This window comes from Anoplopoma fimbria, chromosome 3 (assembly GCF_027596085.1).
Source record: "Anoplopoma fimbria isolate UVic2021 breed Golden Eagle Sablefish chromosome 3, Afim_UVic_2022, whole genome shotgun sequence".
NCBI lineage: Eukaryota > Metazoa > Chordata > Actinopteri > Perciformes > Anoplopomatidae > Anoplopoma > Anoplopoma fimbria.
The window spans coordinates 5,044,387-5,070,285 of record NC_072451.1 but is presented as its reverse complement, the minus strand read 5'-3'; the positions used below and the strand labels follow the sequence as shown (position 1 = coordinate 5,070,285).

General features: G+C 41.7%; 1 protein-coding gene across 1 annotated transcript in view; it reads right to left on the bottom strand.

The window, feature by feature from the left end:
• cadm3 (cell adhesion molecule 3) overlaps window positions 1-25,899 on the bottom strand; it is an 87,136-nt gene that overhangs the window by 17,102 nt on the left and 44,135 nt on the right. Inside the window, 2 exon segments of the mRNA XM_054596857.1 lie at window positions 10,068-10,205; window positions 16,987-17,139. Of these exon segments, the coding sequence (XP_054452832.1) occupies window positions 10,068-10,205; window positions 16,987-17,139 (291 nt within the window).

Sequence of the window (25,899 nt, the reverse complement as noted above, 5' to 3'; positions counted from 1 at the left end):
TTGGAAAGTGGACCAGAACCTTATCACTTTCTCTTGGGTGAAGTGACACACACACACACACAGGCAGGCTTGCACACACAAGCATGGGCACATGTAGGTCAAGCTTATGAATACCATATACACAGAGGAGGCAGAGATAGTGGCAGGGGAGAAGATTGGAAAAACACACGCTTTTTCACCGACACAGACCTCTTCCTCCTCCTCCCCCTCCTCCTCCCCCTCCAGAGAACTCTTCTAATACCACTGAATCTAATGACATCTCTCGTTTTATTAGCATAACCAGTCCTCTGACCCGCAGAGAAAATTAGTTTACCTTCCAGGTGCATTTCAATAATCCTACGCCACTCAGAGGAGTCATTTCGTCAGTCTGTCTCTCTCACGATCCTCTCTTTTCTCTCTCTCTCTCTCTCTCTCACACAAACAAACACAGACAGTATACAGCTTTTATTAAAGACTATGGGTCTTCAAAACCAGTCCTGGGAATGAGAAAAAAGAAAAAAAGATCTGGTTTGTTTACTCACTGACTCCTGTGTACAGTATTTTTTGAAATCATACAACTGAGTTTTAATGAGTTTTTTTTCAGGTCAGGGAGGTCATGCAACTGACCAAGAAAAAAAGCAAACAAGTTAACAAGTTAAATTAAGTGTATTTCCCGCCCCCAAGACAGCTATGATGCACATTTCCTCATAATTCACATTTCCTCAGTTCGTTATTAGATAATCAGAGTAGATTTGCATGTCTGGTGCTGCAAGCGGAGCAACAAGCGTATCGGACTGGGGAGCAGTAACAGGTTGTTACACTGGATTAGTACAAACTAACAGATTCTCTCTCTTAAAGGGCCAGCTCACCCAAATTGCAAAACAAATTCATGTTTCAGCCAGTCATTCTTTTATGTTGTTGTGGCAGAAAGTCAACGAAGAGATGCAGATCTTGGAGTTTGCCACCAGTGGGGATATTTTATTGCAGACGAGCTTACAACAAAATTCAACACGTTCATCCTTTCATCATATCTTATATACTTTTGTGGTCATCCCACCAGCCAATCACATCATGCCAAGTGGGCCATAACAAAACACATCTGGTTCTTATCACATCTCTTCTCACATCCTGTTCTTAAATGTCACAATAACCTATTTGGCAATACAGCTTATCCTTCCACCGGACATGATATTCTTATTTCCTGGCACAACTTATTTCCTGTTATGGGATTTTGCAAAGAATAACAACTTGTTCTTGGCAAAGTCAACTCATTTCCAAAGGTGATCTTAACAACCAGGTTATTGGGGTTCAACATAACAAGTTCTATATACGGCTATAAAGTTTTATACTAAATAGATTTTCCTCAACATATCCCCCCTCTGGGCAATATCAGGCTTGACTTAAACAATGCTTTCTTAACTTTGTAAAACAAAATATAACAAATAAATATACTGATATAAATGTACTGAATGTTATCTAACAAAATAATGGTTCTCTGTGCATCTCTACCCAAAAGTAACCAGGATGTTGTTTCTGGAAACAGAGGTTGCTGCTGAATTTTTCAAAATGTCATTTTTCAATTCTGTGAGCACAAAATTCCATTCACAAACAATTGAGCTGGGGTAGAGGCAGAAATCTTGGAGATACCTGGATAAGAAAACTGAAAACTATGGAAGTGAGAACGTGTAAACCCTTAAGCACAGCTAGAATCATTTCTATATTACCAGTGGCTTACAGGACTACGTGAAAGGGATCATCCGTAGTGATGAAGCAACATAATCATCACCTGACTCTACAGTTCCTCTAAGCTCTAGGGAGCTTTTCAGTGTCTTCTCAGCTCTGATAAACCACGATAAGACGGCAGATAGACACAGTTAGCAACAAGCTGCGGAACAAAAAGGAGCATTCAGCAGCTACATATTTACCTGAAGACTAAAACAGAGCACGACTCTAAATGAACGTTAATGCTGCTAAGTATCAGCTGGATGTCTATATACACAAATGTTTGCTTCTGCACAATGTTCGACATTTCAACGTGGTGATTAAATGTCACTGAGCTTGTTTCCGCTGCTCCAAAGCAGCCAAGGAATCAGTCAGTATAGGTTAAATGTATGTGTAAAATATAGAAAGTCATACACTCATGCTAGATAACAGGTCTGTATGTTGACAAGCAGACTGTGGAACAGACAGCAACAGAAATTATGACGCAGAGCTGATGGTGTGGAGGCAAAAAATAAAGGTGTGAGAAATCATATAAAAGAAACAGAGCTCCAATCCGTCAGCATTAATTAAGACCCAGACATGTTTGCAGAGAAGCATAGAAACAGAGAGCTGTAGGAACGAGTCTCTAGACTTCCTCTTCCCTGTCTCAAAATCAAAGGGTTTTGGGAATGGGTTTGAGGTCCATGGTTAACACAAGCTTAAGAGATTTTAAGTTTTTGTTCTACAAAATAAAATATGGCAATAAATAACCAAGTTGTGAATTTTGAAGCTTTTACATCTCTGATTAAAGGTGCTTGCTAACTTATAGCTAAATACTACAAAGCGAACACTAGACAATATTTAGCTTAGTGCTGGTGACGCGAAGTCATGTGACCGTTATGTAGTACGTTTTATAGCCTTACACTAGCTTTTTATTCCTGGCGATTGTATTTACTCATCAAAAATTATAAAAAGTGGTGTTAATTTGTGAAGATTATCTTGGTAAACAAAAATGTGCAAGTAGCAGAGCTTATTTAATGCAATAAACCAATATCCAATAGAAAAATCCCATTGGCTTTTTGTTTAAGGAACTAGTTTGATGCTAACTTCCAAGTTGTCCTACAAAAACATCCATAAAGCAACTCTACATCACGGTAAAATTAATTTAGTTTTATGTAAGCCCGCTTCAAGAAACTTAAGTATTAAACAAAAACTCGCCACACATTGCTTCATTCTACATCCTCAAGTCATCATGATTGTTCAATTTATAGCATACATTTATGAAATCATTGCCTCGTCACATGATTAATTACTATTTAAAACAGTTAAAAAGTTTACAGTTCACCAAAAATACCAAGTATCTACAAAATCATCATATCATCAAATTTATGTTTTTAATTACTGATAAATTATTTTAAAAAAAGATGATGAATATGCAATTATATTATTTCCAGCATGACTGTGTGTGTGGGATTCTCCCTCTTAAAATACTTCAGTACTCGCTAAAAATTTAATAGGATGTCTGTACTTTTTATTAAAACTTCCATTCCTCTAATAAAAAGGTGGGCAACCGGCACAGCCTTGAGACTAACTTCCCCCAAGGTGGTGATGGGATGCAGATGAGGTGCTGCTGCTGCTGATGCTTCAACCTTCCAGAGTACAATCCTCCATAAAACAATCATATTAGTAGAACCAAACAACCGGATGCAGCAATTAGTGCGTCCAGCTTGTTTGGGCATCTAAGGCTGGAGAAGTGTGCACGCTGTGACCCCGGCTATCTGGATTAGAGCTGAAACATTAGTCACTTAATCGATTAGCGGATGGAACCAAAATCATTTAGTCGCATAATGAGATGTAAAATGTCATTTTCATAATCAAAAGAGTGGATCTGTGAGAGCTCTGAGTGTTTCAAATGCAGATTCAACTGTGTGATTTATTGTGAGACACTGAAACTCTGATGTGCGAGAGAAATAATCCATCCAAACTGCAATTTGTTGAATGAAGAAAATATTCTAATGAAGTAAATACTGATAAAAGATTTATTACATCAAAACTGTTTGCGGTTCTTTGCTAAGACAACACCAGTTTATCCACACCAATTTTGTTAATCAAGCTTTCATTTCAATACATTTATAAAGTAAAAATACTGTTTATTGGCTGGTTTCTGCCTCTCAAAAGTAAGAATTTGCAGCCCTTCTCTGTTTCATATTATTGATGCAAGTTACATTACATTACATTACAGTCATTTAGCAAACTTACAGTCAGTAGTATATTACATATCATTCACCCATTCACACACTGATGACAGGCTACCATGCAAGGTGCCACCATCAGACTCTAACTAACATTCATGCAACATCCAGTCCACACCGATGGCAAGCCTTCGGGAGCAACTTGGGGTTAAGTGTCTTGCCCAAGGACACATCGACTGCCGAGGCCGGGTATCGAACCACCGACCCTCTGATTGGAGAACTACCTTGCTCTCCACTACGCCACAGCCGCCCCAGCATGTCAAAGTTTAATTAAGAACTTTGAAAATGTGTCTGCTTGTTTTTGAATATATTTTTCGGTAAAAACAAGTCATTTAAAATCATCACTTTGGGCTCTGGTAAAATTGTGATGAGCATTTTAGACTAGATTTTGACATTTTATGAACAAAACCCTAAAACACATAAAGATAATGAATGAAAAAATTAATTATTTATCTGTTGCAGCCCTATTCTGTATAAAGAATAACAACTTTGCCACAAGGTGCTTAAGGCCGAGCTACTCCAGTGAAGCTGCTGATCTGCTGAAAGTAGAGGACTCCGGTTCTACTTGTCATCTCCGAGGTGTGAAAACGTGTAACGGTGAATAGGCAGCAATGCGTGGCTTAACACCGCCATGCATGCTCAGCAAAAGCCCTTCCCCTGGATAAAAAGGAAGGTCTTAAAATAATCAAAACGGTCATCACTTTTAGGCTTGAATCGGATTACGTCCAGTGAACGTCTTGATTCGAGCGTTCCTGTGAGGTCATCTAATTTAGAAAGAGAGTTAAGTAGTCCTGTTACTGGATTAGTGGGGGGGACGTTTAGCTGCTAGGGCAGTATCTCCAGCAGTGGAGGTGAGTAATGACATTTACCCAAGTAAACTTTGAGATACAGTATTTCTTTTTTCTGGTACTTTTCAGATGTTAACACAATCATTTTTACATTGTGTTGCTGCTTTTTTAAACAGGCCCTATAATTTTCCGGGTGCATATTTTTATGTCAAGTTACAGTTACAACATGTTTACATGTGTTAATGCTCATAATCCGCCTTGTTTTTCTCATCATTCTGTCCTGCAGCACCTCTTCTCACCCTCTCTCTGAAACGCTCCGTTGTAGCGCTTGCTCCTTCCTCCAGAAAGCAAAGTCTGCTCTGATTGGTCAGCTAGCCCGCTCTGTTGTGATTGGTCAACGTTTCACATTTCAAAAAAACTCTTCCTCCCGAGCTTCAGCTCCATCTCTCTCTTTTGTTGTTCAAGGGCCAAACTAGCCGGAAGGAGTTTTAGGTCACTTCCGTAACATTGTGACCTCATAAAGTTACAGAAGTGAAGGAGAGAATTCGATGGAGCCGTTTCAGGAGCTCAGGAGCTTCTGAGGGGGAAGGTAACTCCTTTTAGGCGTGGACTTCAGGTTTTACTCTCTATGGACCTTTTACATGTACAAAAATATATATAACACACAAAAGAAGAGGGAAAAAGTGGAAAAGCATAATAGGGCCACTTTAACAAATCTTGTTCGACCGCTGTCGGTTCCTCTGATGTCTCTTTCCGGTCTCGTCTCTCACATTACGTGGCTCCGTGCGGACACACGCCCACGTGCCCTTCGCCGTCCGCCCCATGTCCTGCATTACGACAATTTGGGCCGGTATTCAGCCCGTATGGCCTTAAGTGCCACCATAAATCCCCATTATCCCCCCAATCCAATACATCGATGTCACTAAATGATCCATAGCCCTTTCACACAGTACAACTAATACAGTCTTCAAAGCTCTTAGCCTTTCATTCTTCTCAATTACCACTCCCTTTCCCGCACTCTCTTGCTCTCCGTCTCCCCCTTCCTCTCCCTCCTCTCTCTCTCTATCTAAATCCTCTTTCCGGATTTCTCTCTCCGTTTCGTCAGCCTTTCAGCCTTCCCTCTTTTCTCTCCCCTCTCTCCTGTTGCGCTCTTCAGTCCTCTTCTCTTTAAAAACTGCCCTCCCCACCCTCACCCCTTTTGCTCCCGCCCCCCCCCCACCCCCCGAGTCTGCGCTCCCACTCAAGCTGCAAAGCCTTCTCGCCTCTTCTTCTGTGGTTTCCTTAATTCCCCCTTCTGCTCTCTGTTTTCTCCGTCAGTCTCTCACTCTCGATGCAGCTTCCATCCGTCTCTCAGCATCCTCGCAGTCGCTCCAGCTATTTTTATGTGCGCACACACTCCCGCTCATTCATTCACTGCCTCTCTGTTCTCTGTTTTCCTCGGCAGTCCCTCACTGTCACTTCCTTGATACAACGCGTCTCTCTCTCTCTCTCTCTCTCTCTCTCTCTCTCTCTCTCCGTCTCTCCCTCCCTCACCCTCGCACACACCCTTCTCTACATCTGTGCGCCCTCATTCCCTTCTCCTTCTTTTTAATGTCAGTGAAGCTGTCAGAGAAGCAGTGGTGAGCAGAAGTCTGTGGGCTCTTCTTTTCAAAACACACACACACACACACACACACACACACACACACACACACACACACACACACACACACACACACACACACACACACACACACACACCTACGTGGACCATACCATCAATGAGAAGCTGTAATAATAGCATGCTGACCTGTGGTGCTTTTCCGCTTTCTCGCTGGAGAAGAGCACTCTGTGACAGTGTGTGTGTGTGTGTGTGTGTGTGTGTGTGTGTGTGTGTGTGTGTGTGTGTGTGTGTGTGTGTGTGTGTGTGTGTGTGTGTGTGTGTGTGTGTGTGACAGTGTGTGAGTGTGTCAGTCCAATAATGACTGATCGGTGTTGTGTGGTGTCTGGACGGCCTCGAACACACCATCATTCACATCGAGTTCATCTCCTTCAAATCGCTCTCTGTCTGTCTCCATTTTTCTCTGTTCTCTCTGTATTTTAAAGGGCCGGTTCACCCAGATAACGAAAACAGAAACCAGTGTCCTTGTTACTTTGGATGCAACGCATTTCCCAGACAAGGCTGTTGATTCAGCAAAACCCTGGATTACATCAAATGACTGGGTTTTTTTAACATTCAGTGCCAACATTTTTGTGAACAAGTTATTTATTTTTGCAATATGTTTGCATGGCAATAGGAAAGGAAAGATGTTTATGGCATATAAGCTGTGGAAAAAGAAGGCACACAGTCATGAGGGGTGCTGCTCAGCCTGTGAAAACAGTTGTAAGATGTCTTCTGTGACTCTGAGGGCATTTTACAAAGTCTGAAAAAAACAGCTCAATTTGGGCTTAGAGACTACAACTTTTGACACCACCAAAGCCTTGATTTTCCACTTCTTGTCAGGTTTCTGAGCTCCCAAACAAAAGGCCCAATCAGACACAAATCGGCACCCGAGCGCTATGTGTGGACTGTTTCGAACGACACATTGTAGATATAGATAGATTCATTCTTCGTGGGCACATTCTAGATATCTAGCAGGCTAAACATCGGGACTTTTTGGGGAGCTACAGTCACAAGACACGGGCTGATGGGAAACATTGGGAGGAGTCACCTGTAATAATAGGAACTTTTACTGTATATATGTTTTTTGCAACTTGAATCAAAGTTGACATTGCACCAAGAGGAAACAGGCTATAAATAGTAAAGAAGTATGTAAACAGGCTATTTGGTGAACGTGGGTGTCAACGAAAACTTCGACAAGCATGACTACATGCATGGTATTACTTACGTAGTTTATCATGTGACATCCCGTGTGTTTTTGTCTCAAAACATAGTTTAGAGACCAGAAATACTCATCGGAGATCCCTCATGGTGAAAGATCTTGGAGTGTGTGAGCCCCTGTTGCTGGACGGTTATTGAGTGTGAAAAACACAAAGACTTTAAGACTCCTAACTTTTTTTATGTATGAATCCAGTGTCTTTGAAGTCGTCCGTTGAGTGCCCTAACTTTACGGTTGATCCTCAAGAAGAGTTGCTTCCTGTGAAGGTCGGTGCAGATTTTGTTTACTAAAACAAAGTTGTAATTCAAAAATGTGAGCACTACAACCAAAATTGAATTCACCCCCCTTTATACTGTCATCCCAAGATACCAATATCTCAAAAACTGGACAAATAAAAGCAATCTATCTGCGTGGCGTGATTCCATTACAGGTAGGAGTAATACATATTATTTTATTTTGGGTGAGCTCACCCACTGAACAAGAATCCAATCTCTCTAAAAAGCAACAATCTGAGTATTCAGCCTCCTCTTTCCCTCCGTCCATTGTTTTTTTTTAGTCCGGCTGCAACAAAACGAGCAGATAATCTGTCCTCCGGCAGGCAGCTCGCCCATTCCTCCTTCTCTTTGTAGCTTCAGTCCATTTTTCCGACTCATTTCAATCCATAATTATAGCAAACACTAAAACTGCCAAAGCATCAGGACACAAGATGGGCATTTTTGCATTACAAAGGCTGGGTAGAGTGTAGCATTTTCACATCAATAAATCATTATCATATTATCACATCGTGTTATAATTATATAATCACTCAAGGAAAAGCCCCCTGCAAATAAACTCTACCTGTCTGAGCACAGTGGTTTACACGGATTTAGCGGGACATCTGCTGGAGAGCTTAGCAGACAGACAGAGGGCGCTGTTCTTCCAGCGCAAACAGAGCTAGAAGCTTATAGAGTTTCTGGTGACCAGATGGCGGAAGGAGCAAAAGGGGCGACAGAAACAACACTTCCAGTATGTTTGTTCTGCTCGGTAAAGCAAAACAGAAAAACCTTTGACTGATGAGGCAACAAGATGCGGAGGGGGGGGATTACGGGAAACATGGCGGTAATTCGGAGAAACGCTTCCACTGCCAAATACCAGTGGTGTGACTCAGAGGCTGCCAATCGTCTCTTTGATTTTCCGTTTACCTAGAAGAAAGAAGCCGGCTAATTTGTCCTCTCATGACATCGTCGCCGCGCTCCCTCTGCCTTTCTCTTCCCCGAGCTCATCTCTCCCGTTTGTCTCGAACAAAAAAAAGAAACAGTCGGCCTGACCTCCTGCAAAGCTCTCTCTATCTCCGTTTCTCTGTTCGGCCTCATCCCTTCATCCTCTCCTCCGCCCTGCCTTTTATTGCTGGATTCTGTCGTTATCCCCGGCTAGATCCGACCCACGCTATCTCTCGCTCTCTGTTGTGTCACTCCCCGTATAGCAGATATGTTGCAGCTCAACGGGTGAAACACACACACACACACACACACACACACACACACACACACACACACACACACACACACACACACGCTTGCACTGCGCATCTCAAAACACAATAACAGCGAACGTATACACAGTTCCTGGATGCATCCATTGGCACACATCTACAGGATCAGGACATGAAGGAATGATGGGAAATAAAGGGCAGAAACACACACTCAGCATGTTTCTGCACTCGGGCACAAAAGCAGCGTGGTCTTGCACTCACACACACACACGCACACACATATGGAGGCACAGGTTTAGGGCACACAGAGAGACAGCAGGCAATGTGGCAAGGACACAATACACACTCACAGCATGATCACACACACACACACACACACACACACACACACACACACACACACACACACACACACACACACATACACAGATAAGCTAGTTTCTCGCAATCAAAGGAAAAACACACATAAATGCTCATATGTGAGGCATATGCGCACAAATTCCAGCTTGTGTAAAAACAAACACACTTGCAAATCCCCATTCACACCGATTACTGCAGGATCGCACACACACACACACACACACACACACACACACACACACACACACACACACACACACACACACACACACACACACACACACACACACACACACACACACACACACTTAAGTACAGATGGGACACATTCACATACTTGTATACAAGCCACAAACTCACATTCTTACACAATATCCTTGCAGCTGCACACTCACACACACACACACACACACACACACACACACACACACACACACACACTCACCCCCCCCCCCACACACACACACACACACACACTGTCCTACACACAAAACCACACCCAATGTGCTTTCATACCACACAAACACATCCAGCATGACTACAAGCCAGAGTACAACAACAGATAAATCCAAAACACATTTTCTGACCCCGCAATACACACACACACACACACACTAACACACACACAGAGCGCCCACACACTCCCTGTGTCTCTCACCTTCCAGCTCCTGCTCTCCTCGGAACCAGCGCAGCCTGGCGGGGGGTTTGCTGCCGGTACTGGTGCAGGTCAGGGTGACTTTGCCCCCCTCCAGCACAGCGTTCTCAGAGCCCAACATCTGAGGTTTACCGGGCACTCCTAGAAAAAGGAGAGAGAGAGAGCAAGTTAGCAAAAGAGAGAGAGAGAGAGAGAGAGAGGAAACTTTCATGCTGCAGGGTTCACCTTGTAGCCAGAGAGAGGCATAACACAAAGGCCAATGGCTGATCTAACTAGGGCTAAAACACTGATGGAAACCAGCTGGGAGTATAACAATGATAGAGGCCTGCAATGGTTTGCCCCAAAAATGGTCAATTCACGACGGTAAAGCTTCTGTTCACCCAGACCATCTAGACCTCTCAGGTCTGCTTTCTGACCACAAAGTCAAAAATAAACATGGGGAAGCAGCTTTCAGTTTTTATGCCACATATAAGTGGAACAAACTCCCAGAAAGCTAAAGGTCCGCTGCAACTCTCACTTCTTTTAAATCAAGGCTGAAGACAGTTTGCTACCTAAAATCAAATAATAACTTATTTCTCACACTGCACTGTAACTTTTATTCTTGTCTTAACATTTATTTTTTTTAGCTTGTTTTCATTTTTCTATTCTCTTGGCTCTTTATTGACTGCTTTTAATTGCACATAAAAGTATATTTATTACGTGTTTCTGTTGCACTTTGTCTCGATGCTTTTGATGTGTCACGTAAAGCGCTTTGGATTGCCTCGTTGCCAAAAAGTTTATACATAAATAAACATCAGCGTCCACCAGGGCCGATGCATTAGAATGTTATATTTTGCTGACAACCACTTAAGGCGGTGAAAATAATTACCATTTCGTCTCAGAAGGAAAGGAGGAATTAGCTTAATGTTTCTACAGCATCTTAAATCCTCTTATGGAGGAGGTCTGTTTGTGAATTTAACACTAGGGGGCGCTTGTTGAACCCTCTTTTTCTACCAAAAATCAGCATCACTGTAACCCAGTAGTTTGTGTGCTCAAACTTTACAACACCTTGCAGAGCGGTGGCATTTCAGAAAGCAGTCATGTGAATCATTTCTGCATTGGTCATTTGTAACAGATTTTGAAAGCACTGGAAAAAAGATGTCATCTTCTGCTGGATTGCTGTGGCTGTGTGTGCTGTTGGCGGTGTAATGAAAGTGACAAAGAAACTATATTTAATATACGTTTTCACACCCAAGGCGGCAGATATCAACGCCTGGGCAGTGGCTCCCCGGCCTCTGGGTACCGATGCACAAGGAGCTCGTTAGCCGGCTTTCGACCAAATCAATTATATATAATATTTATTATTTATTCATCATTTTTTACCAAAGATGTTATGTTATTGGCGCTGCATTACTACGTGACGACCATTGCCTAACATTGTAACAAACATTGTTAATTTAAGCCCAACCATGATGTTATTTTCTAACAATAACCAAGAGGTTTCACAACAACGCTCCGACCAATACTACTACATAGCTAGCGTAGCATATACATTTTTAATGCCAGTAAATTATGTATCAATTTTTAGCTCCACAGTTTTTGCGTCTCCTTCGGGGGTTGGACAATCAAGGGGTGAGGGGTCAATTGTAGCTCATTGCAAACTGCAATTAGTAATAGAAATTTCCCAGGGGAATTTCCTATGAACAAACAGTAGAGTGTTGCTGGATCTAAATTTTCTTTGTTAATGCACCACAAAAAAAGCTCAGATTCCATAAGTGCATATCAGTCTGGAGATGAAGCACATTTTTGGTTAACACTTGAAAACAGTGTACAGGAGCTAAATGTAGAACATACCATTCCACTGCTTGTGGCACTCATATCAAGTATTCCAACAATTGCCAACTGAGATGAACATGGAAATGAAATTCATTCAATGAGAAAAAGAATAATGCTGTAAAACCCAACATCTTGAGCTCTGCATTAACTCTGACAGCCTTGGCATTTCTACAATTCAAGTCAGTCTGGAAACATTGTGGCATTGTGTGACTGTTCATTCTCAGTACTCCAGGTCAGCCCAAAATGTCAAGCAAATTACTTGTTGCAAAGATTATTAAATACGACTCCCAGAATTCATTAGTTAAAAGTTAAGATGGGACTTAGAATGGCTCAGTCGGAGTAAATGGTTTTTTGGGGGGAGCACTGGAGCCTCGTGTGAACGCAAGATGAAGTGAAAAGGACAGGAGTGATGGACTGAGACAAAGGTCAGATTCTAACTAGCTTTAGCCGAGTGAGCCACCGGAAAACCCTGAGCCAAACCAAAACATCATGATATATCTTCCTCAGTCGGTTAAAATAAGAAACATCTTTGCTTAATTGCTATCCCAACTTTGGAGCGCAAGTTGCAGATAAAACGACAGAAGCGGGAGAAGGAATCTACAAATCCACCCTGCCAAAATATTTCAGAATCCACTCTCCACCATCATGGTCGGAGGCAAGAGTGGAGAGAATGAAAACCTTTTCTTGCCGTTCTCCATCTGGAGCCGTTGTGGGCGGCACTTTTCACCAAGTGTTGGCGGAGTTTACTGTCATTCTGCTTTTGAAAATAATGAACATTCAGGGGTTTTTTGACGGCTACCGCAGAGCGCGATTAATGGAGGAGAGAGACCGAGTGATGGACAGAGAGAGAAAGAGAAAGAGAGGGAGCTGAAAGAGGAGAGAGTTAGACAGAAATGTAGAGTTGGAGAGGGGGGAGACCGAGTCATGAAGGAATGCCAGGATGGGAAACCGATATATTTTCATTACAATTGACACGATTCTGGACCAATTATTGAAATTTGTGACATTTTTCAAGCCAGAAAACTCTAGAAATGTCTAATGTTACAAGTTTTCAGAGAGTGAAGAAGTAGATGGATGAATGGTAGATGGATATATATAGATTGATTATAGATAGATAGATGGATGGATGGATGGATGGATGGATGGATGGATGGATGGATGGATGGATGGATGGATAGATAGATAGATAGATAGATAGATAGATAGATAGATAGATAGATAGATAGATAGATAGATAGATAGATAGATAGATAGATAGATAGATAGATAGATAGATAGATAGATAGATTGTTTGTGATGCTGTACCATTAAATTCAATTATATGATTGTATCCCCTGCAGACGGACAAGCAAACCGGCCAAATACCAATATAAAACGCTGTGAACTAACCAAGGTATAGATCAAAAAATAAAAATGTGGTCAATTTTTAATGTAGCAGTATTTGATGTAGTGCACTGTGTGCGGAAGCTCTCTGGCAGTAAAGGAGCCCTGAATATTAATGAGAGAATAATACTGCACATATAGAATTGGCTGGAGAAGTCCTGTCGAGACCCTTTCCTCTACAAGGAGAATAAGAGAGAATAAAGCCATTATAAATTATTCTCTGCTTAGCTCGGGAGAGAGAGAGAGAGAGAGAGAGAGAGAGAGAGAGAGAGAGAGTGGAGAGGCCTGCCACACATTTTACACTAACAGACACACAAGCATTTAAAACTGACCGTACCCAGCAGTTATGCACTGGAGTGTGTCTGTGTCTGTCAGAAGCGCGCACTTGTCAAAACAAGAATAAAACACACATGTGCCAAAAAACTTGATGCCTCTGGCTGATTTTCCCATAGGGGTCGATGCGTTTTTAGACATCTTAGCATACATTTTTAATGGCCTGGCTCCCTCTCAGGGGTCATGCAATATTTATCGAACGCAGACTACAGTGTCACAGCCGTCAATTACTGGAATATTAAAAAAAAAAAAAGGCTTGAATGACAATTACTGCACAATTTGTAGATAGAGGAGCGATTCTGATGTTAATTTGAATTTAAAATGAACATCATTTGAATTTAATGTGGACCCGCCTTCTCCCTGGCTTAGACACGCACGTTACACGTTCCCCCCCCCCCCCCCCCCCCCCCCCCCCCTTCCCTCCCCCCTAACTGACACGCACACATACACCAACATCTCATTAACATTGCAGGCGCTCCGTTCATGCCGTTGTCCATGGCGACTATATTTAATTAATTTCAATATACTTTGCAGCACAGCCAAAACATTTGAGTAAATATCAACAAAATGATTTATTCAAGGATGCTTCCACAGATCTGAACTGACAAAAACCCCAAAAATTCCGAAGAATAACAATGTGGCCTTTCAGCTACAGAAACAGCCGCTGTGAGCCACCCGGCCCCACCCTAAATATCAAACATTTTTTAGCATCTCTTGTTTCCACTTGGTGCATTTTCCAAGTGAATTAGGCAGAAACCCCTCATCAGCTCAGTTTTCATCCAAGAACATGTTGGCACATAATGGTGTATCCATTTAGAAAAGCTGAGAGGACACAGAATGAAAAAAAGACCCCCATGAATAAACTCATATTAAGAATGTATTCTATGTCTGTATCATATGGTAAGTTTGTTGAATACATGTGGATGTAGGTTTTTCGTGGTCAGCACAAAAGATGACATAGTTTAATGGCGGAGTAATTTAAAAGTGGCATTGGATGCCCTGAAATATTGGCCATAAATCTGCCCTGCCAGGAATATCCGACCAGCTGTCTCTCCCATGTATACAGTACGTCTCTATTGTGGTAGTGCGGCCATTAGCTCCTGCATTACAGTATAGCCAAGCACAATGCTTTGTTCTCATCTTCAACTAAAACCACAAAACATGTCCAGAATGGGCTCACACTGAGACACAATAACAACATGACTAATAAAAATCGATACTTGAAACATTGTTTGTGGGGGGTCCAAAGCCGATTAGACCAATATCCAATCGATGAACAGGCCAACTCACCACTGACAGGATGACCACAATTTATTGCAGGCTGCAGGGAAGCCTCACACAAAGGTAATAACATTCACCTCGAAGAAGATGAGAGGAACCGGTTCATCTCCACACAAGAGTTATATGAGGTCGTAACCTTAAACAAAGGTTAACGCTGTAAGCACGGATCAGGATCGAACCGGATGAAGGCATCACAGCGAAGGCTATGGAGTCATAACTTTATGGTCCACTGGAGAGATCATTATTGGACTTTATTTTTCAACTAATCTGTGACGCTTTAGTTTTTACTTTTAAGTGAAACTCAATTTTACCCATGAAGATCAGATTCTGCTTCTTAAGGAGTACAGGATCCAACAAAAAGATGAAATTGAACTACATTATGGGAAACATAGCAAACAGTGTTTCTGCTGCTTTAAGACCTTTTAACACACTGGGGGCATGATGTATAGACGAGACCAAAAATGCAAAATACTCATCTGGGGATATTTCACACAACACTATTCATACAGGCAAGGATGCAAATTTGCAACAGTTGCCGCACTTTTTCAATAAAAGTTTTGAATAGTTTCAGGCAGGCAGAGTACCAACTACCAGGATCCCATTGACCCAGAGCAGCTATTATATTGTGTTTCCTTTTAGCTAAATGCTCTGATTTTAGTTCCCTCTGGTAACCAATTACATAGTGTACTGTAAATGTTTAGGGCTTTTATTGTGAAAGGTAAGAATGGTACTCTCTGCCTTTGTCAAGGATGCCATCTTGGTTTGAACAATGGAACCTCCCTACTTGAGTAAATCCGTTAAACATCACATGATTTGTTGAAAACAAACAAAGCAAAATGCTCTTTCACCACATAATATTCATGTTCAATGTGAAAGTATTCATGATAAAAACAACAGCTAAAAAAATATATATTGATGTGCGGAAGAAAAATAGAAGCCCCAGGTTCGATACCCGGCTTCGGCAGTCGATGTGTCCTTGGGCAAGACACTTAACCCCAAGTTGCTCCCGAAGGCTTGCCATCGGTGTGGACTGGATGATGAATGTTAGTTAGAGTCTGATGGTGGCACCTTGCATGGTAGCCTGTCATCAGTGTGTGAATGGGTGAATGATATGTAATATACTACTGATTGTAAGTCGCTTTGGATAAAAGCGTCTGCTAAATGACTGTAATGTAATGTAATGTAATGTAAAGGCCTTTGCCCACAAGACAGGATATCTCAGCCATTGTTGCATTGATTGCAGACATTATTTTTGTAATCCGTCTTTCAACAGACGATGCCAACAGGCAGCCCCCGCTAGCATGTCACACAGTGACAATGCACATCCACAGGGTCAAACCCCATTCTGCTCTAAACTCTGCAGGGTAGGTCAGGCCAGCACAATGCCACAGCGGTGCATCAAGGTGAATGCACCCCCCCCCCTTTTCACAATTCCAAAAGTAAAACGACTCTTGTCATTTGACGGGCCCACGTTTTCTGCATGTAGTCTGAAACCCCACTGGCAGAACAAGAAGCCATAGTTGTGAAATTGCTATAAACAACATGACAAGTGAGGAGAAAATAAGAAAAGATGCCAAATGCTTTGAATCATCCATTTAGATTTGTCACAATCCCACAGATTTAGGAGAGAAATCAAGATAGACTGCAGTCAAGCTGATTTGTACTGCCGTCAATCAGTCCCAAAGGAGAACCGCTAAAGTATGAAGACACGGAAGGCGAGAATGTCATTCAGAACCACGAGGCATCGGTGAGAACAAAGAGTGTTTCTCTAGTAAAGTCTGCATAGGAAAGAAAACCTCGATGGGCCTCACAGAGAGGGATTCTCTTTCAAGGACAGACAGGAGATAGAAAGAATTGATAGAGTAAAGGGAGTTTTACTAAAATTATAATAACAAAAAAGATTGTATTGATTTCAATATATTTCTGCAGCATCAAAAAAAGTGAATATGCTAATATGCTTTACAGTCACGAGTTTATTTCAAGGTCTGGAAAAGTTTCAACCTCTGTTTTTGGCAATATCACGAGGACAGCTTTCTCCCACCCATATGCACAGTGTGTGGTGGTGTGAACACGTACTGTGTGTACATATGTGTGTGTTTGTGTGACCCACCTAGCACGGTGACTGTAGCTCGGGCGGTGCGGACCGGCATGGTGAAGATGGAGCAGGTGTACTCGCCCTCGTCCGACAGCTGCACGTCGGCGATGGTTATGGAAAGCTCGGTGGGTGTCGAGCGGTGCAGCTGGATGCGGTTATCTCTGAGCGCTGAAGGGGGAAAAGGAACAGGATATCAATATTTAGAAACGTGCATATATAATTGATCAGCTTTATTAATTATTAAAGGAGATATAAGTTGACTAAGGTATGTTTTTTTTTAATATTTCATCGATTTACTTATTTATTTTAAGGCTCTTTTTGTGCTTTTAACTTTTCTAACTTTTCTACTGAGTAATCATTTTTTTATTTAGTTAATATTTAAATGTATTTCTAATGTTCATATTTGCCGTGAACAGGTGTCTCATTCCATAAAAGAGGAGGAAAAAGAAACGGGGAGGAAGAGGAGGCAGAGTACGAGTAAGAAGGGGGTGGCAGAAGGGGGGAGGATAGGAGGGCCGTGCAGATGGGAGACAATATGCAATATAGGAAGGAAGGGGGGTGGAGGAGAAAAGGGGAGAGAAGAAGGAAACATGAGAGGATGGAAGGATTTAGAAAGCGAGGTGAGATGGGAAGGGAAAGTACTGTGACGGATGGATAAATGAAATCAGGTGAAGTAGGGAGGAAGATGAAAGGAGGCTTAAAAGAGGAGAGACAGTAGGGGGGTAAATGTGATGAAAGGATGGATATGTGGAAGAGGTGAAGGAGAAAGATAAGGAAAGGATAGTGAGAAGAAAGGATTGAAAGAGGGAGAACAAGTGGGGATATGAAGAGAAAGTATGACAAAGAAAGGAGAATGTAACAGGAAGGAAAGAAAAAGAGGAGGAATGATAATGAAAGTGAAAGGCGAGAATCCTAACAAGTTGGACAAAGACACAATGAGAAGAAAAAGGTGAAGTAGTGAGAAAAATAAGGGAGGTGGGAAGAGAGTAAGAAAGCATGTAAAAGAGGGCGACCAAGGTTGGGGAGGGCAGAGTGAGAGGAAAAGAGGAAAGTAAGAAAGATGATGTGCAGAATTTAAATCATGGGAAAGAGAAGGTAAAATGGAAAGGAAGGGGGAGAGGTGTTTGGAGAGAAAATGATGTAAGAGGGAGAGAGAGGAGGAGGAGGAGGAGGAGGAGGAGTGAGGAAGACGAGGTGAGAGAGAGGAGGCAAAAAATAGATGTGAGCGCGAACAAGGCAAAGAAAGATAAAGAGGGGAGTAAAAAGAGGAGACGCAAATTGAGAATGAGAGACGAGAGAAAGTGTGTGAGTGTGAGAGAGAGAAAAAAAAAACAGAAAAATAAAACAGAGGAAGCATAAATAGCAAGGAGAATAAGGGAGAGGCAGTGGGGATGGGTAGGGGAGGTGGGAGGCGGCGGGGGAGAGAAACATAAGAGAGACATAAATGGCTTTGTCATCAATGAGAAATCCAGCCATGAAAGAGGGAGAGAGAGCACAAGCGACCGAGATAGATGATGATGATGATGAAATGCTACGAAATAACCCGCTCGTTTCCGTGATAGCATTGACCTCTACGGTGTTTGTGCAGCGTGATTGCTGTCTGTCTCCCTGCCTTCCTATCTGCCTGTCTATCTATTCTGTCTGTCTGACTTTCTGTCTGTCTGTCTGTCTCAATAAAGGCTTCTCAGCTTTGTTCTCTGGCGCCATCATGCAGAGTTGGCTCTCCGCAAATAATGACTTTACATAAAACAAGTAAGCAGATACCTGCAAAGATAAAGATACTGCGGTCAAGTAAAGTGAATAGTCTTATGGATTTGTTTCACACATTCAATGTCGTTTTAAGTTACCGTGGGCATTAGTCTTGTTTTTTTCCCCTGGCATCCACTCTGAAACAAGAGGAGCTGAAGTTTGAGAAGCTCCAGCTAAACTCACAATTATATATTTTAGGTTTTGTTAGCTGTAGTCATAGACTAAAGTGGACGTAGCTGCCGTGACTCCACCCATTGGTTGGTGGACGACAGTTTTGAAGCCTCGAGTTTGACCTTGTGGCCGTCGCCATCTTGTTTTTTTGGAACCATAAGTGAGACAAGAGGGTGGAGCTAAGTGCAACCGAAAGCTGAACAACACATTTTTAGGTGACCAAAATATTACAATTATCTTTCATGAACGAAAACACATTATTAAAGGCTTAAAGTTGTAAGACAGAGCGGCCAACGTTGTGGTAGTGATATGTCAAAACAAGCAATTGAGAGAATAAACTCATGTTTTCATTTTAATTTGGAAATAACAGAGACAATCCAAAAAACAGCTGTTAACCAGTAAAGCTAACACGCTAGCTTACTAACTTGTCGCGGTACTTTATTTGTGTGATGTTTCTTTGATTGTTTTATCCATTCAAAAGTTTTAGTCTTTTCTACTGTATCAACAGTAATACAGCCTTCTGACTAATGAAATATCATGTTTTTAGCTAGCTAGCCAGCAGGCAAATTCTAATAGAATTTGATGCTAATGAGTTCCATTAGCTCTTTTCTCATTCCTTAAAATAATGTTAAAATGTGGAAAATAAAAGAATATTCACCATTTTTGAACTGGGAGCAAGTTGACATTGTTTTTTATAGAAATATTGTTCTCATGATGTAACCAAGTTGTTCAGAAATGAGGTTGACTGCTTACTGTTAACCAACAGCCAATCAGCTCATATGCTACTTTACATGTAACAAATGGGAAAGAGACTTAACATCAAACTAAAAATCACAGTTTCACAGACTTTTGCTGCCTGATGTTGAAGTGTGCTTTGTTGCACCTTCACCCACACCAAACAGTGATGTAACAGCGCACTGACCACACCCGAGTACACCGTCACGTCACCGCAACAAGGTGAGAACTTCAACCAGTGAGGGTCAGCAAAAAACAAGAGTATCTGCTTTTGTTATGTAACTCGTTAAGTCTTATCTTATTCTGAACATCTTTGTGTAGTGTGTGGGCGACTCCAAATATGTGTGTGTGTGTGTGTGTGTAGTTTAATAGTGCGATATGGTCACTGTCTGTTTTCATATCTTATTGTTTGTTTGCCTCTCTCAGTATTGAGCCACATCTGTGTCTGTTTGTCTCCTCATCTCTTTCTTTCTCACCGTTATATCCCCGTCTCTCCATCTTCCCATCTGTCTGTTCACCTGTCTATCTCTATTGCACTCCCACACACACACATAACCACACACACGTGTACACACATCTCTGTTTCTCTTGGTGTTTTTCAGTTATTTCATCCAACGCTACTTTATCTCCATGCCTTATCACTAAGCAAGGTCACTTCATTTGTCTTCATGAGCTACCCTCTCTGTGTGGGTGTGTGTGTGGGGGTGTGTGTGAGGCATATGGTCACTCACTCTCACACACACACACACACACACACACACACACACACACACACACACACACACACACACACACACACACACACACACACACACACACACACTTATCAATGCCCCTTGGACCCTGCGCTCAACCATCAGTCTCCTTAATTCCCTTCCCCTCAGCTCTCCTCCATCTCCCCTCTTTCCCTCTCTCTCGTTCCCCTCCGTCCTTCTCTCTTACATCTCGCCCGTTTTCTAATCTTTTCTGACTGCAGGCTTTTTTTTCTTTTTGTTCTTTCGTTTTTCATTATAAACGATGTATATTGCTCGAGAGTACAGGTGTGATGGATTTTTTAGAAACGATATGATATCTAGTTACGGGGCCCAATCGATCGGGACGCCCCTGAAAATGGTACATGTGCCTTGCGCTGTTTAGCCTGCGATATGAGCAACATAAATAGTCTGCCGATAGGTCACACTCTGCTGTTTGGCTTCTGTTTGTACGCCGAAGGGATGTAATGAATTTCTAAATCTTGAGATAAACTGGATTAACGGATGAGGTTTGTATGTGTGTGGTAATATAGAGGTTTATTTTTATTTTTTCATAGAGCATGTTAGGTGACTGACATTTGGAGCACTTCCAAGGCTTGGATGGACATGAAACTCTGAACATCTAAGTTTACAGTTCACAACTTCCAATTTTTCAAAAACCAATGGAATTTGTGTTCTAGTTTTCTCTTCTCACTCTTAATGTTTAAAAAAAGACACTATAAATCAATTCAGCCTTTTTCAATAACTAAAAAGGCAGAAATGAAACTTTCATCCTGCAAAACTGCATAAAAAAATACAGGGATTAGGGATTACAACACAGATTATCAACCACCATGTCCCCAGTTTGAGTCTGGCTGAAGTCCATTACTACCTGACATAGTACCCAAAAATAATCATAATAAAAAAAAAAAACTTTTGATCGAATTCGGCAGCAGTAATATTGTGTTTTGTTTCTACTTGTAACAACTGGGCATTTTTGAATTGTGTGTTTTGTCCCTCTGACTTCTCCATGGCAACGTCGGCCTCGGTTCATGGGCATCGCAGTGTTTAAAGCCATCTGCTCACCAGGCAGAAAAAACATTTAAATAATTTAAGATTTTCAGAAACAAAGCCACATTTGAAACATTGCTTTGAGATGTTAAGCTGAAGGTTGTGGTTTAAAAATCATATTTAAAACACGCAGGTGCAACTCATGTATGATTGCTATGGTAACAGATACTTTGCGGCTGTTCTTTCCCCTATCTTGCTTTTAAATCCCCGGAAGGTGTAATGTAGCATTTTCTTCACAAAAAACATTGGGTGAAACCATGAAATGATAATCAGACTGAAGAAAACTAGTCTTTGTACATGAAGACAGAGTCAATAACAAACGGAATGCATCATTAAATATCGATTTTGCGTCAGTTTTTTTAAAAGCATAGGCAAGTCATGCCTCAGAGATTAGTGCCGCTCCGGTAAAAGTAGACCCAACTCTTAAAGATTAAAATGCAACCACACACACTTAGAGTCATTCACACACTCGCTGGAAAGGATCATCCCCAGCAGTATTATGGTACCGTTAGGTTATCAAGGAGACCCCTGTGTGTATATGTCGAAGAATACTGAGCATAAAATTGTGAATTGACCGCGAGAGGAGAACCCTCTTCAAACAGCATCTATTTCCACTTTGCTATTCTTCGTGTGTACATATGAACGAGAGGCTGAGGGGTTTATAAGTGGTGTCAGTAGGGCTTTGAGCTGAGGAGATGGAGCATTTGTGCGTTGATTACATATCAAGTACAGGATCTGCTTATCAGCCTACAAACCTCTTTTTGTACAGCGGTGTTTGTAAGTGGGTCTGCATGTTGCCTGTGTGTTTGTTTGGCCAGATAGTGATGCTTGTCTGCAGCTCAAACTCGAGACTCGATACTCCCCGAAGGTCCAACTGTTGATCTGGTCACAGCGGCTATTTTTCGCCTACTCGACTTCCTCCTCCACCTCTTCCACCTCCTCCTCCTCCTCCTCTACCTCCTCCCTCAATCTTTCTCATGCTCTTTCAACTTCAAACATTCCAGAAGAGGGGGAATTCTCACACAGCACATACTGAGTGCACATACATATATTCCTTTTTCATCTGCCTCCTACCTCCTTGTGCCTTTCCAACCAAGTTCGCGCTCTTACGAGAACTCCCTCAAATTGAAATTTGACTTATTGGCACGACCAGGGGAGAATCCTGCATTGCATTGGCACAGAACTTCAGTTACAGAGCAATATTTTTATATTTCTGTCTCTATCTCCCTCTTACTTTCTGCATCACATCATCTCCCTCTTTAAACCTCAATCTGCAATTTCACCTCTCCCTCTTGTTTCCCTCTCTGTCCATTTTTCTTTGCATCCAACTGCCAGCTTTCTTCTCCACTCCTGCTTTGTTCTTGTCCCTTTTCTTTCTTCCCTTGTCTTCCCCTCCCTCCTCCTCTCATCACTCAACTCTCTCTCGCTTTCTAATTTTGTTTTACATTTTAGGCATTTAGCTGACACGCACAACCAGAGAGAGACAGCCTCTCTTCTTCTTCTCTCTCTCTCTCTCTCTTCCACACATGTCGCCTCCATCCTCCCATCTGTTTCTGAATCTTCTCTCCAGCTCCCTAATTATCCGTCCTTTCCGACAGCTGATCCGGGTTCAGTGACCGCAGGCTTCCCTTGATCATGCCGTCCCCGCTGATCTGAGAGCGTCAATTGATCCTGGATCAGTGCGCCGACTATGAAACACTTGATAAACACACACCTCTATCTGTTTTGTCAGTTTTATCCACCTTCCCCTCCATCCCCTCTGCATCTCTCTCTCTCTCTCTCTCTCTCTCTCTCCCTCTCAATCCACTCATCTCTCTTGCCCTATTCCTTCAGACAGAATTAAAAAAGAATAATTCAGAGGCGGCAGCACAAACGTCTGCAAAATCAATGGAAGGAGCGAGATGAACCAAACTTTGCCCACGGTGGTGCAAATTGAAGCAAGGCGGCATTAGTTCCAGATGAAACTTGAGAGAGAAATGTTCCCAACGGTGTATTAGCTTCAAGCACCATGCCAATGAAATCCTGCCATGTAGTATTTACAGCAGCAGAGGAAAAAAGAAAAAAAAGAAAAGACCATCAGGGATTTCTGGCAAATAACACTGACCGATGACACATCTAAAGAACCAGATTACCTGGAGAAGACACTGCTCATGCTGGCTGCTCTGCTTGGTGCAAATGGATTAGAAAGAAAGCATGACAGAGTAAAGTGCATAATGCAGGAGCACGGATGATTCTCTCAGCATTCCTCACCTTTATAGTGAAAAGAAGTCAAGAAAGCAATTACCATAATGGCTGTCACTATCAGCCTGCTGCTTCTTTCTGCTGCTCTGGGTTGTCTGCATGCCGTCACTTATATTTGGCTGCTCATGTTTCAAGTCGCAGGTTCAGACTCATGTTGAGTAAAGTAGGAAATGTTGTCACTACCTCTTCCTGATACATCTTGACGTCCTGTAGTGCTTTGATTTCAGTGTGTGGTATGTGTGTGTGCAGCTCTTTTCTTTCGTATATCTATATAGACAAAATGTCCTTATGTGGTTTAATCTCACTTGTACAAGAGGCTAGTTTGATGGAAAAGTTTGACATTTTGGGAAATAAGCCAAATAGCTTCTTTTTTTTGCCGCAAGTTAGATGAGTAGATCAATACCACTCTCATTTCTGTCCGTTAGATTTGACGCTAGAGCCAGGAGACGGTTATCTTAGCTTAGAATAAAGACTGTGAACAGGGGGAAACTGCTGCCAAGGCTCTGTAGATTTAAAGGACTCCAGGAAGTCGCTTACACTTCAGTTTTTGTATGGATGGAACAGATTTAAAGGTGCTGGATAAGAAATTGAGATCAAATCTATTGTCTCCACACGTCTCTTAACATGACGATGGCTCAGTCAGCGGCTAGCAGCTAACAGTGCTAACAACGCAAACAAACAGAGCTTTTAACGTGCTAATTGGTACGCTTTAGAGGTACTGGTAGGATGATCTTCATGCTAAGCTATGAGCTATCCCGCTGCTGGCGAAGCTTCAGTTTTAGTGTGCAGACACGGGAGTGGTATTGATCTTCTCACCTAACTCTAGGCAACAAAGCAAATAAAAATGAAACGCTCATCTATTCAAGTGATGTGCTGGCTAAACATCAGTTGAATGATAAGAGACCTACACAATCAGAACCCTGTTGCAGTGTTTTATGAGGAATAAATGATTCTGTGGAGCCATAACAGTTAGACAGTAGTGGTAGTTAAATTAAAGTTTTCATGCCTGGGGCAAAAGGCCAATTTCTGAATCACACGGGATGTTTTTCATTCATTTATTTCATTAACCTGAAAAATAATTGTATTTTTTTAAAACTTTGATTTCTTGGTACTCCAGTCTCTTTCTTCTCTTTGCACTTGTCTACCATTACACTTGATTATTTTAAGTACACCTGGAATAATGTAGAGTTCATATGATACAAAGAAGAAATCTAGAAGAGGCCTTCTTTCAGGCACTAGATTTCAAAAGTCTCTCCTGTAGTCTTTCGATCCTGTGATGGTTGTTGTTAATATTTTCTCCAGAGAGCCTTCCCAGACACAGAGAAAACTTTGACTGATGTGATGTGGATCAATAGTTTTTCAGAAAATGTCAAGAAAAAAAAAAACATCTCACGTCCCGCATGTGCAGTACTGTCTCGCACTGTGTTGTGAGCAGTCGTTGTCGGTTTGTCTCGGTCTCTGAGAGGCTCGGTGGGGATCTGACCATCAATTTTAATATTTTTTTGTGCCTGTTCACTTAAGAGTCCTAAATGCTGTAAACTTTAAAACAATTTTTAATAAAATGATTTATAACAACAGTCATTTTCACCACAGTTAAAGTCTGCCGACTCAATTTCCTCGCGCTCGGCGAGAGCTTCCCCGTCCACCATGGTTTATAAATCACCAGAGAGCCATTACCTTGTTAAACCGTACTGAGGCCTGTCTGATGTCTGCTTATATGCTTTTATGGAAAGGGAGGAAACCGCACATGACAAATAAATACAATTATAGCCAGACTGCAAGCTTACGCACAGATTGTTCTGGTGAGGAGATGTGTTTGCTAAACCTCAAATTATTAGTGTTTTATTCTACTTTTATTGTTGTTTCCTGGGTAAAATACGCACATGCAGGTACACCTCTCTGTGTAAGCCACATGGGCCTGGTTTCATTACATTTTATGTAACGAATACATCTTAAAACATATATAACATGGTTCTTTCTTGTAAAACAATGAGATTGTCATAATTAAGGAAAGTGTGATGGAAACGTGATGTTGTTTCAAAGGTGTTAAGGTGGGAAGATACATCTTCTTCCCACGCTTCATAATAATTGGTTCTTAAATTATGTAAAAGGTTTCTGAGCTAGTTTTCCCTAAAGATTTTATTTTTTAATCACGAGCAACGAACCGAAACAAATATCTTTATTAATCCTTATTTCTCCGGCTGAAAGTTAATCGTTAGCTTACAAGTGA